Source organism: Tyto alba, unplaced genomic scaffold (assembly GCF_018691265.1).
Source record: "Tyto alba isolate M040663 unplaced genomic scaffold, T.alba_DEE_v4.0 Super-Scaffold_14, whole genome shotgun sequence".
Taxonomy (NCBI): domain Eukaryota; kingdom Metazoa; phylum Chordata; class Aves; order Strigiformes; family Tytonidae; genus Tyto; species Tyto alba.
The window spans coordinates 31120166-31133024 of record NW_024881276.1 but is presented as its reverse complement, the minus strand read 5'-3'; the positions used below and the strand labels follow the sequence as shown (position 1 = coordinate 31133024).

Below are 12859 nucleotides of genomic sequence, written 5' to 3'. Positions count from 1 at the left end.
CAGAGACAGTTGATACATTTAAGTAATGGTGATATTGCTTCTAGTTACAGTGGAAATCATAATGTGCTCTGAGCCGCACATCAATTTATCAGCTCTTACAATTAATCCTCTTATTAAAATAGATCCTCAAGGATTATGGAATATAATGAGTTAGTGTATGACTTTTCCATTATCCTGGTCCAAATCTAGCATAACAGATGTAATAAAAAGAATTTGACCATTCCCCATTGCAGGGTTTTATCTACCACTTTGAAAATCATGACGTTTCATAGTATCTTTGCTCGTAAGAGATAAAGGACTGGAACAGTCCCAGGCTTTTACTAAGCACTGGAATGGAAAAGAGGAGGTGTGGGGGAGGCTTGTTCTTAGGAAGGGGTTTAGGCAGCTGTTGTAAGACTGAGCACACCCTTGCCTTGAAACAAGAGACAGAAATGGTGAGTAGATAGAGAAATGGGATTTCTTAGAAAGTCACAGGCTGTTCTGTGAGCCACTCAAGAGCACTCGTTTCCAGACCAGTGGTTGGGCTTAATAACATTCAGAGTTAGACATATGAAAGACTGTTGGTGTGACAAATTTGACAAAAGAACCCTGAATACTTGAGGATAATGACTTAGGTGGATTAATTTCAAAGTATATGTTTGAAAAGCCTTTGAGTTCCTTTAAAGATTACACCTACCAGATTGCTTTATATCAATACCAGAGAGGAGGGAGTGGGTGTTAAGAATCAGAAGGGAAGGTCAAATTTTGCCAGTTACCCTTCCTAATAAGAGTAGAGTCTATCTTACCATGCACAAACATGACTGTCACTGAAGTGCCTGGGTGGGATTACTGTTGATGGTGAGCTTGGAAACAATAACTTTACACTACTGTGTTACTGGGGATTGAGATCCCATTGTATCAGATACCACTTGCACAGGTGAGACAGTATGTAGGGAAATCCTGTTCCACACAGTTAACCGACTAAATACACTAACTAGACAAAAGCTGTCATCCATCTTTTACACAGGGGAATCACAGCATTTCCAGCTACAGAACTTCTTCACCTAGACTTTAGGTCCTTCTGCTTTCGTTTTAGAGCAGTGTGGTAGCTACAAGAATGGATGGTGAACAGCCTGACCATGTCAGCACATTGGAAGTGCTCACCAACCAATGACCAGTTTCGCCTTATCAGGTAACCACAACACAGGTTTTGGACTGTCCTAAAGTGATTTGCTCACGGTTGTACAGAGTCTGTGGCAGAGCCAGGAGCCAAAGCCAAAGCTCTGGCATTCCCACCCAGTTGTTTTGAGTAGGAAGCATCCTCCCCGACTGAGCTGTTGTCCTGTTACAGTGACATCGACCCACTGAACAACAGGGATGACAATGAGCCTGGGGGGGCTTCATGTGCTGCAAAGCACTGTGTCATTTCCACCTGAGATAATGGGACCCAAGTGCTGGCAAATCTGTGAATGAGTGAGTAGGAGGTTGCGTTGTTGAGGAACAGATTGTTTCAGTGAGAGCACACTGTGCCAAAACCTAAATCATCTGCATTTAACAGTTACCTCGTAAGCTCTTTGGAGCGAAGACTGTGCACAGTGAATGGCTCAATGGTGATGTGACTAGGGCTCCTGGGAGCTTTTCCAATACAAATAAGTATCATCCAGTTTAGGCTGTGCACTGACACTTAAATTGAAATATCAGTGTGGATTAAGTGATGAGCACTTTTAGTAGGCCAGGTCATATAAAATCTGTTCTGAAAAAGGGTTTTGTATAGCAAATATCAAAATATTCTTCATATATTCAAGATAAAATCACTTCATAGTAACTTTTGCTCAGTTTTTATAAAGAAATATACTTTCCAGGTAATGTTTAAGAAAGCAAAAACTGAATGGATGCAAATACATATAATATTTTTGTCAAACTTCTTGTTTTGATATTAGATATCACAGTTGCAGAAAGTTGCAGATAATTTCTTAACAATTCAATTTGTATTTATTCTTAGTATGCAAGTTCTAGGGCCACTATTTTGCAATCTGTGCACAGATCATTCCATAAATTAAGTGATTTTCCACTTGAAATTTTATTTCAGAACAGGAATCCCTATAGGCATTAATCTCAACCATATGTTATCTTCTTGGAAAGCTGACCTTTATTTCCTAATAAATCATCATGGGATGCCAGTCTAGGAGTTGTTTTGTTTGCTCTTTTAATTAAGAGTTTTCAGTTCAAAGTAACAGACAGTAATAGGCTTATATCAGAAATGCATCCATTACTTCACGGACAAGAAGTAAGTTTTTAAAAAGTAAAACAAAGAAAAATGTTTGTTTTAATAAGAGTGGATCAAATCCTAATATCAAATTATCTAGTGAGAGAAGTCCTACTAAAGTAAATAACAGCTTTTCTTTGAATTAATAAATACTGCAGCATCAGAGCCCAGAGAATAGCTGGAGCCAGTATCTAAAAATGCTGTAATTAACTCAATACTAAAACACAATGACAAAGATGCAGCAGAAGAGATGCTATTTTATGTTTTGGAGCTGAAATATTGTCATCTCTCTGTAGTCATGTGGATAGAGATTTCCGTGCAGCAGAAAGATTGAGTGACTGACATATAGATCCTTCCTCAGTCAGCAGGGGAAATGGTGAGTTCTCGGGTCTTCTGACATCCAGAATCTTGTAATGCTCACTTCCTTTTTTGTTCTGCTCTGCAGATTTTTAGTCCCATGAAAATACTCTTACATGTTGGCTTTGGTAGTAATAAGACCATGAAACAAAAGAAATGTTCTGTTCTCTTACAAGATGTTTTGTGCTCCTTTGTTTGGAGATGCTGCCAATTTTAACCAAAAAAAAAAAAAAAGATTAATATCTCCCCAGATGGATCGTTTTACCTTCTGTCTTATTTTACATTCATACTTTTCCTGTACTGAAAAATCTTCAGTTCTCCTTCTTCCAATTATGTTCTGTGTTTGTTTTAGATTTAGTTAATTATTATCAAGAATCCCCTGAAAATTACATCCTGTGATTCGATACCAGTTAATCAAGACTTTGTGCGCTCCTGTCCCTTTCTCAAAATGTTAGTCAGCTCATCAAATTTGGACAAAATCAATCTGGATGTGGTCATGTCATCAACTCATTAGTTCTGTCTTCTGTTCCCTGCATCGGAGCTTCCCAGGAAATCTAGCAGTCCCAAGGATGGTTGCTTGCTTCCTCTGGGCCAAGAGAAAAACAAACTGGCAGGATCTCACCTGCACTGGGTGAATCAGAATGAGAGAGTAGGAACTTGCCATCCATCTAAAGTGCTGGATAAACATCAAACAGTTCAGAGATTTAAAGGATATAAACTTTTAAACACGTGCTGAAGAAAAAAAAAAAGAAATCTGAGGGCTGCAAACCTCACTAAAAATGTGAGAAAACAGAAAAATCTACTACTTTCTCATTGTAGATTAACCAGGTCTAGGATAAGCGTGTATATAGTAGATACCTCAGGACAGACAGGAATTTCTAAATCATTTGTACACTCTCAGCACAGGTGATGTAGACATGCAGCTGGTTTTGGAGGTAAGTATGGTCTATCAGGTGACTAATGCACTAAGTATCTTCACTCAGAATTATTACAAATAACTTGAGCCAGAAGCTTGAAAGTTATACAGTCGTAGTAGTCCTGTATGACCAATTCTACCCACCTTGTTGCTTTCTATGGTCATTAGTCTATATGAAGATGTGGTTCAGCTCAGAGGATTGTCAAGACTTTTTTCCTTTGATGCAAGTCTTCCCAGATCTTTCTGTAGAGACTGGAAATTACAATACCTCCCTGTTTCCCAGTCTTTCTAATTATGCTGATGGAGAGGCCTCTTTCTCTACAGAGCAAGGCTATCATTTTCTTAAATGTCTTAAGTTTGGAAGAAAAGACTCCAGAAATTACATTTTTCTGTATATAGGATAAGAGTGTTGTTTTTTTTTTTTTTTTTTTCTTTTTTCTTTTTCCTTTTTTTTTTGTAAAGAAGAAAAATGAAATAAAACCATTTATAGCCAATGTAACCAGAACATGGTGTACCACACCCTGAATTATCATACTGGTTTCAAAAAACAGGCAAAATAACAACCTAAGATAATAAATATAGCCCTGCTGCATAACTGCATTTCTTGATGCTGAGTTATTTGATATCATCTTGTACAGGGAAGGACTGGATATGTCTTTTTTTTTTTTTAATTATTTTTACTCTTGAAGCAGAGTGTCATTCACAGACCAGAGTCACACAGTGCTAGATGCTTTAAAAACTGTAGAATCTGTTCAACATTTACAGTGTTCTTCGTGTATACAAATCAGCTAAATTAAGGTCTCATTTTCAAGCTTCAACAATGAAAAATGATGCGAGAATATAAGCAGGCTTCTTCAGGGACTTAATTTTACTAATCCTTGTCTTGAAGGCCAGAGATATTCTGAGGCATACAATTTACTTCTTGTAGAAACAAGAATCAGCTAGCAGTGGGCTGGAAAATCATTCATAAATTCTAAGGAAAGAGTTTCTTGAGCTTGAAGGCATTTGAATGAGTTTGGCTTTGCAGTCTAACTGGGACATCTTCACTCAGAAGAATTATTACAAATAAGTTGAGACAGAGAGTTGAAAGTTTTACAGACATGGTAGTGTCTGAATGACCAGGTCCACTTTTTTGTTTTCTGTGCTTGTTATATTAGCTTACACAAAGAATTGGATCAGCTCTGAGGATTTTTGAAAGCTTTAAATATCACACCACGAAAGGAAGGCTGTACTGAATTACTCGATGCAGAATCTAGATGGATTGCTCTCACTTCTGGTCTCTACTAACTAGACATCCTTGAAATGTGTCTTGTCAAAAACACAACATAAACCGAGATGTAGATATAAATGCTTCAGATTTCTTTTAATCTCTGAGATTTCTGTGTGTGATTCTGTTTGAGGGGATTTAATAAAGCCACTTAAGATAAAGTCTGCATCTCTATCTTCTGAAATACTTCTCTATGCAGTCATTATTTTAATTGTTACTGGATTTGAGTGGGGGGAGCTCACATTAGTTTACATGATACTTGGATAACAGACAATCATTATTTTGGGGCTTACCTCATGCTTTAAAGGGGACATGACAGGGAATTTGATCATTCGGCTATAAACACCTGTTTCATGCTTACATACATTTTCCTTTCAGGAAAGGTGGAATCATCCTTTCTCTCCCTATTCCCTCTCAGAAGAGACAATGACCTCCTTTTTCTTTGTGGGCATGGGTAAGATGTACTCCCTGAAAATGCTTCCATAAGGGCCAAAAGATTAAAATATCATATAGGTATGAATGACATGAGGTCACTGAGAGACAAAAGCTTCTGACAAGGATTTACTTTTCATTAAAAAGATCTTAATGAGATATTGTAGCAGAGTCTTGATCCCAGACAATGTATTTTATGTAATATCATCCTTCACGTGAACTAGCTGATGACTCCTCTGACCTCAAATCTGTCCTCAGGGCTGGGGTGTTTTGTTCAGGCTTTCTTTTCTCTGCAGATTTCCAAATGCTTCCTACAGTCATCATCAGCTCATGAGATCTTTAGATCATAGAAGACTACTCTTTCTGTTGCTGTAATTGATTATTCTGTAGCCTCAGACATTTTTTCTAGTGCTTTTCTCCTACAGTCTTGCTGGTAACACTTCAAGTCTTGGTCATTAAGAAAAATAGGCGGTGGATCTGCTACTGCTGCTACCTGGTACACTTACCTGAAGTCCTAAGGTTGAGGAGTATTCTCACATTAAACTAGACATCTTTTCTTTTCATGTACTCTAAAATTTCAGAAACTGACCTCAATGTGCATGCATTTAGATCAGCATGAATCAAAAAGCAGTATTTTGTCCTAGGATGTCCATTTGCCAGTTGCTTCCAGGCAGAAGCTAGTTCTTGTGTACCTGATGACCAGATATGACCTGAACCTTAACTTCTCAAGGTGACAGTGACAGGCTGAAAAAAAATAATTTGCCATCTGCTGAATGAAGAGAGAAGTAGCCTATGAGCTGCTACACAACTCAGAGGCTTTCCACCTTAACCTCTGCTCATGTCTGGAGAGGTTCTGAGGTCCTTTCTATTACCATCAGTCTGGAATTTTATAGCATTGGTCCACAAAGCAAATGAGATAACTGCAGTTCTTATCACCACTAAAATAAAATGCAAAAACCCATCATGGAGCCATTGAAGTGCTTGATAAGCTCTAGCACCAGAAGGACTCATTGCAGGCAACCTTTTTGTCTGAAAATTGTTTATTTAGACTGTAGTGCAGAATATTTGACTTCAGACCATCAGTAAAATGCCTTCACAGAATGTCGGTATCAATCACAAAACAGTAAAATTAAATTGTATTTATGTGGGCCCAAACTATCATTCTGCCTTCTTGAGGTTTTTTCTCCATACCTATTCACTTGATTTCTAATTTATAAAATTCATCTATCCTTGTTGAGCAAACCAGACCCTAACAAGAACTAGGGAGGTCCAAATGTATGTGCTTTTTAGTTTCCAACACCTGCTACAGCCTTTATGGGAAATGTAATACTGTCTTATTAAACCTTATCCTCTATCAACCATCTTCTTTGACTACATCAGAATCAGGAAGACAAGACTCTCAGAGTATTTAAATCAGTGTTTTACTGACCATGAAAGACACTATCTGCAAAACAATCAGTAATTAGCTTGCATATCTCACTCCATGCAAGAGAAGCTAGCTGTACATGATAAATGTGAACTGTATAACTGTTTAAGCTTTGAATTGGATCTGCTGAGGTATGTCTGGTACTCTTGGTCAAAGTATTTCTGGCTTAGGATTCAGGACCCTTACGCTACATACTTAACATCACCCAAAAGAAGTAGGTCATCACTGTAGAATTATGTAGGTGCATTCACTGATATAAAGTTTGTTGTTAACTTTCAATTTCATTATAATTATTCTTATAGCACACGAGAAATGGTAAGAGTAGCAATGCTACCTTATTTAGTTTGAGGCTCAGAAGTAGAGGAGAAAAGGTTCCCACTTAGATCAAATTAGAAGGGAGGGAAGGAGAAGTTCATCTTTATTACAGACACTTCTGAGACAATTTTCTCCTTTTACTGTTGCTGATAGTCTTCCCACCGCCTCCCCAGTGGGGAATCTGGATGCAGCACGGCTGATGTAGGTGTTAGAGAAATAATCTTTACCAGTGCTGCCTCCCTGACTCCTCTGGGTGTTCCCATGATTGTGTTGCAGTGAGGAAAGTATCTTACAGCTTCCTTAATTCTTAAGGCAGGTCCCTGAGTACTGGGTTAACTCTTGTCTTTTCTTTATACTTTCAAAGAGAGAAGTTTACAAGGAAACCTTAAAATTCATAAAACACCCCATGTGGAGAGTACTGTTTCAATAACTTTCAATGCTTTCTGTGTAGGTGAATCACCATGTCATATATTGCCTATAGCAGTTCTAAAAAATTTACTTAGAAAGGTTTGGAGAAGGTGATGACAGCTCTTCTACATGTTCTGTAATCACCACATGTCTTGTCTTTCAGTTTGCTCCGACTATATTTCTGGATTCAGGTGTATGCCCCAATGTGCTGCCACCATGTAACTTGTACCTCAGCCTACAGGTCCTGTTCCACCTACACAAGTGATAATGAATGTGGCTTTGATAGGAATCATACTGGGACCAGAACTGGGGGAAAAGATGAAATATACATAGGAAACTCCATATAATTTCAAATTTTAATTTCCACAAGCTTCCTTAATGGAAAAATTTCCATTTGAAATTCATAATAAAACCTGAACTTTTGGAAGAGTGAAGGCATTTCAGCTAAAATGTGTATTTTTTAGAACATCTGTGGATAAAGCTAGCTCAGTGATGAATTCTTATGATATAGATAGTATATTACTTCTGAGCAATTTACTTCTTTAGAAATACTGGCTGAAATATTTTCTGGCTATTGATTACTGCTCAAACAATCTGCAAAACATTTGAAATTAAGTGGTGAAACAAGGACAGAGTTACAGACTTGCTTTTCTTTCAATTTCTAGAATGGCTGTTGTTAGTTATATTTTTAGAAAGTATATACAACCATAGTAACATAACCACAACATTAACCAATCAAAAAATATGGGCAGTCTTATGGTGTGTTAGTCTGAGATTTTATCACACCTACGGTTTAGCAGTTTCTTTTTTTCAAAGACCAGATAAAGTCTCCACCAGAATGTAGGCCACAGCCTTCTGTATGTAAATCAACATTTCTCTGCTAGGAAGGTGAGGAAGACTTAGGGATCCAAGTGCCATAAACCAGAGCATAGCATATGACAAGGAGCAGGGAGCAACAACACAAGCCAGTCCGGTGAAGAAGAAAGGAAGGATTATGCTGACCACAAGCAGATGGTCTACACTTGCCTCTTTTATCAGATTCATGAATCTGGGTCCAAAACGCCACGGCTTGTGTCTGTGGCACTGCAGGGAACTGACAGTCATTTGGGAGGCACGCTGGGAGGCCACTGCTACCATGTAAACAGCATCGTACATCAGAGCTGCTTCAGTCTGCATGAGAAAACAGAAAGGCTTTAATTAATGTACATCTTTGTGCCCAGTCCCTGCTCTTCTCTACTGAGAACCATTCACTTGGTCTACTGTTATGGAAAAGGCCACTACTGGGCTTTCCACGGAAATCTGAGATGCACAAAAATCTATTTTTCTGCAGCATATATTAATTTCAGAGTATTTTCAGGTGAGCATTGGGAAGAAAACTACATTGGGTAGCTACAGGAGGAGAGGGATAGGTGGGTCCAGTGCAGGAAGGAGGACACAGTTCTTGGCATAGAAAGGAATTTTAAGAAGCCTCAGGTAACACAGCAGTCCAGGTCTCATCCTCCAGGCATGTCTTAGGGCCAAGCACTTCACAGTACCCAATCTTCTATAGATTGATTCCTCAAGGAATTCACCAGAGACTCTCAGAACTTCGAGGTGTGTCATTTGAAAGCACCATGCAGGTGCTCAAGCCGGTCTCTGCACAGGCTGCAGGTCGGTGTGGCACAGTGGCATGGACTGGGGGTGTATGGGAGGGCTGCCCACATGGGGCCCCTGCTAGATTCCCACTGCTGCTCCTCTCATAGCACTTCTGGGATTGCTTTCTTCCCCAAGCGGTAAGCAGGCACTGCTAGCCAGGGAAATCAATCTCACTGAGCACCTGGCAGGTATCCAACCATACAGGTATCTACTGTCTCTAAGTGTCTACTGCCCTCAAGGACCTTGGCGTTCGGCACAAATGTGTAAAATGGCCCCAACAAGATTTGGCCAGGGCTGTTCCCCTTCCACACCTTTCATGCTGTCTTAGAGAGGTGAACTCTCCTTTTGAGGAGGCTTTTTGATTATTAAGTTGGACTTATACATTTAACTTGTTGCCTAAGACAGGACAGATGAATACAGCCCCTAGATGCTTAAATATTACTCGCTGCTGGTTGTGCATCTGTGTTTCTTTTGAGAATGGGTTTATTGGTTCAAAAATATGTCCAGTAAGCCTCAAACTGAGATCACACACCCTGTCACCCTCTATCATTGAGAAGTTTTAGAAAAATCTTGCCATCACCTTCAGTGTGCTTCAGTGCTCTCATGTGTGGGGTGGGAAAGGCTATGTTTTGCTTAATGCACAGGATGCTGTAAAAATGACATGCTTACCTTTTTTGTAAAGTCACTAAGTAATTAAGTAGGGGCCTTAAAAAAAGGGTACTAACTCTGCAGATGAGAAACTGGACTCGTCTATATGGACTGAAAAGATAATCCATTTTTTATTCCTTTCCCATGCAATTCCTTTGGGAAATTAACAGATTTTATTCTTTGTCTGTTTCATTTACCTAAGTAAATTACAATAGCATCAGTCTTATCAGCATTAGAGGTTTTTGCTGGCAATCAAATGTGATCTGAATTTATCATCTAATCTTAATATACTGAAGATGAGGAATTACTCTTGACACAGTAGTCAGGATCTGCCCAAAACAATGCTCCCACGATCAGAGCAAATTGAAAGCCTTATAAATGGCGAGGCAAGCAGGAGGAGACAATAACAGCTGTTCTCAGTGTTGAATGACTTAAACCAGATATTGTTCCACGTGGACTTGGAGACTAAAGGCCTGATCCCAAATCCACTAAAATCAATGGAAAGATTCCCATCAATGTCAATGGACTTCAGATCAGTTTTTAGGGGACACTGGGGACATGTGCATTTGGGGTTGAATTTTACTTGAGCACTGAAGTCCCAGTCTGCCTGTGCCCCAGGCCTAGAGACTCTGGAGATACTCAGTGAAACTGCTTCAGTGCACCTCACTTTGTGTTCCTATCTGGAACCACTGATGCTTCTTCCTGATACCATGGTGCATCCTGCAGCGCTTGTATGCTGGCAGCATTGCCAGACTTGGCTGTTTGAATCTCATGCTTGTGTAACTTGTTACTCATCCATCCTGCCATGCATCAACTGAAAGGTTATATTACCTCCTTTAGACTTTTATTTTTCCCCTTGTTGTTTTGGTTTAGGGCTTGGGGTTGCATCAAGGAACAAAAGGTCACCTCATTTTCTGAAGCAAACTGCCTTCTAGAGATGTCTGTACTTGTGCATAAGAGGAAAGGGACTAAGAGTTACTCCTGGAACTTGTTTTCCTGATTTTCATATTCTATTTAAATTATTGCAAAGAAACCCAAAGATCTCATTAGAACTACTATACCTCTGTGTGCAATTTGGGCATAAAGTGGGATGTGAACTCAAAACTGTCTTGGTCATGCCCTGCTGACTTCCTACAAGCTGACATCAGGGCAAACAACATAGCGTAAATCAGAAGGGAGAAATCCTGAGTTAACAATATGACATATAATCCAGATCTCCTTATACTGTTCAGCTTGTCGTAACTTTATTTTCTAATGAAATACAGAAACACTGCAGCTCGCCATCAAACTGAATGAGCAGACCTTGCTATGAATATTTAAATTATCACAGCCAACAAGAAAGATGCTTTCCTTGGTGCTCATGCTGTTTCAGAGCATCAAGGACACTACGAGATTATAGAGATGCAAAGGAGAGCATGAGACTAGTAAGAACCTTGTTATTCCTAGTTTTACGGTTGGGTGAATGCAGGTGAATAGCTATGTGTGAATAGCTACCCTTGCAGCAGGTCTTGTGTATTCACATCAGAAGTTACCAGGGACAGCTTTCTCCCCTGTTTTGCGTGTGAGTGAGCAAAATGGCACTGCCCAAACAAGCAACAATTTTTTGAAATGCTAGAGATAGCACACATACCATATTTCTCTTTGGGATGTTAAGATGATTCAAAGTTTTCCCTGTAATCATCTGCAATAAAGTCTATTTCATATCACTTCAAATTCCACTCAATACATGAGATACAAAAAGATGGCCACCCTTCACCCCACAAACCTGAATTGAGTCACGCCATCCATGTAACTGTTCCTATTCTTTCCTTTACTTCTTGGGGGAGTGGTAGGGAGGAAATCCTAATTTCCTGGCTTGATGATACCTTTCATTTATCTTTAAATTATATCTTAAAAGACAGGGTTGCTGTAGATGATGGAAATGAAGAGAAAGGGCACTTTTCCAATTTAAAAAAGCTATTACCTCTACACATGTACAATATCTTTCCCTGCAGGTTATAAATCGTATACCTGCTCTGAAAGTTTTTATTTCCTGTTATGTTCTTCACTCCATGCAGAATATTATTAGAGAAATGAGCAGCAGTATATACATTTGACAACAATACGATGAATGATGTTAGCTGGAAGGCACCATGCCAGAGAATTCTCACTCATCTCTAGTGAGGCCAGATGAATACAACATTGGTCCACGGGGCAAATGCACTTATGTGTAGAAGTGGGTAAAAGGAAGTCTGTTTTGGGAATGCTGCTTCAGCATTTGCATTGTGAAATAAAGCAGTAATGGGATTGTTCATATCAGCTAGAACAGCATTGCAAAGCGTGCTGTAGACACCCCTGCACCATTGTGGTTGTTCACTTACTGTCATCATGCCATCGAGGAGGCCAGTCTCTGGTTTCGGTGGTGCCTGCAGGCGCTCCATTGACCATTTCTCAATGACCGACGAAACTTGTGGGTTCTCAATGTTGAGCAAGCGAAACCCTGTCATATTTACTCCACTGTATCTGTACGGTTCCAGGTCTAATGCAAATAGATCCTAAATCACCGTTAAAAAAAAAAAAAAAAAAAAAAAAAACACAAAAAAACGGATGTAGTATTTTTTAAAAAAAAATGTTCAGAAGGTACAATTAGGCCAAAATTGTATGTAATTTTCAATCAAAAGCTCAAGTGTTGTTTTTTTTTTTTCCCTGTGAACACTCTGCTTGCCCTCGAAGCCTAGTCATGACCGATTCAGTTATAAATCTGAATAAACCAAAGCTATGTGAAATTTATGACAAACCACATATCTGCTTTTTGGAATGTAAAAATCAGTTCCCCAAAACAATATTATTTTGCAACCAACCTGCACAGCAGTATCTAATTTTAATTTATAGCATTCCTCTAACAGTATTACAGCTCTGACAAACAAACATGAGGAATTAGCTGGCCAATGTCAAGTTTATTTCTCAACTTGGGGAAGGAAAATTTCAAGAGATGTCAAGAGCAATAAACTTTTACTACTTATAAATCCCATTTTTCTCCTGCGTTGCCTCCTTCGGGTGACTTGTTGCCAGTATGTCTAATGGACGTGTCAGGCCAGTGAACAGTGAGTCCATGAGCCTCAGTACTCGGTGTTTACAGGGCAGGAAAATAATGGGTATTCTAAGTGATATAATTGTGTGGCACACTCCATAGCTGTATTTATCAGGCAGTGGAAATATGATAACTGCTTC

The 12859-nt window shown here is 39.1% G+C and overlaps 1 protein-coding gene across 1 annotated transcript in view; it reads right to left on the bottom strand.

Moving 5' to 3' along the window:
• GRIK1 (glutamate ionotropic receptor kainate type subunit 1) overlaps positions 1-12859 on the bottom strand; it is a 176112-nt gene that overhangs the window by 45334 nt on the left and 117919 nt on the right. The window contains 2 exon segments of the mRNA XM_033011249.2: positions 8393-8536; positions 12010-12183. Of these exon segments, the coding sequence (XP_032867140.2) occupies positions 8393-8536; positions 12010-12183 (318 nt within the window).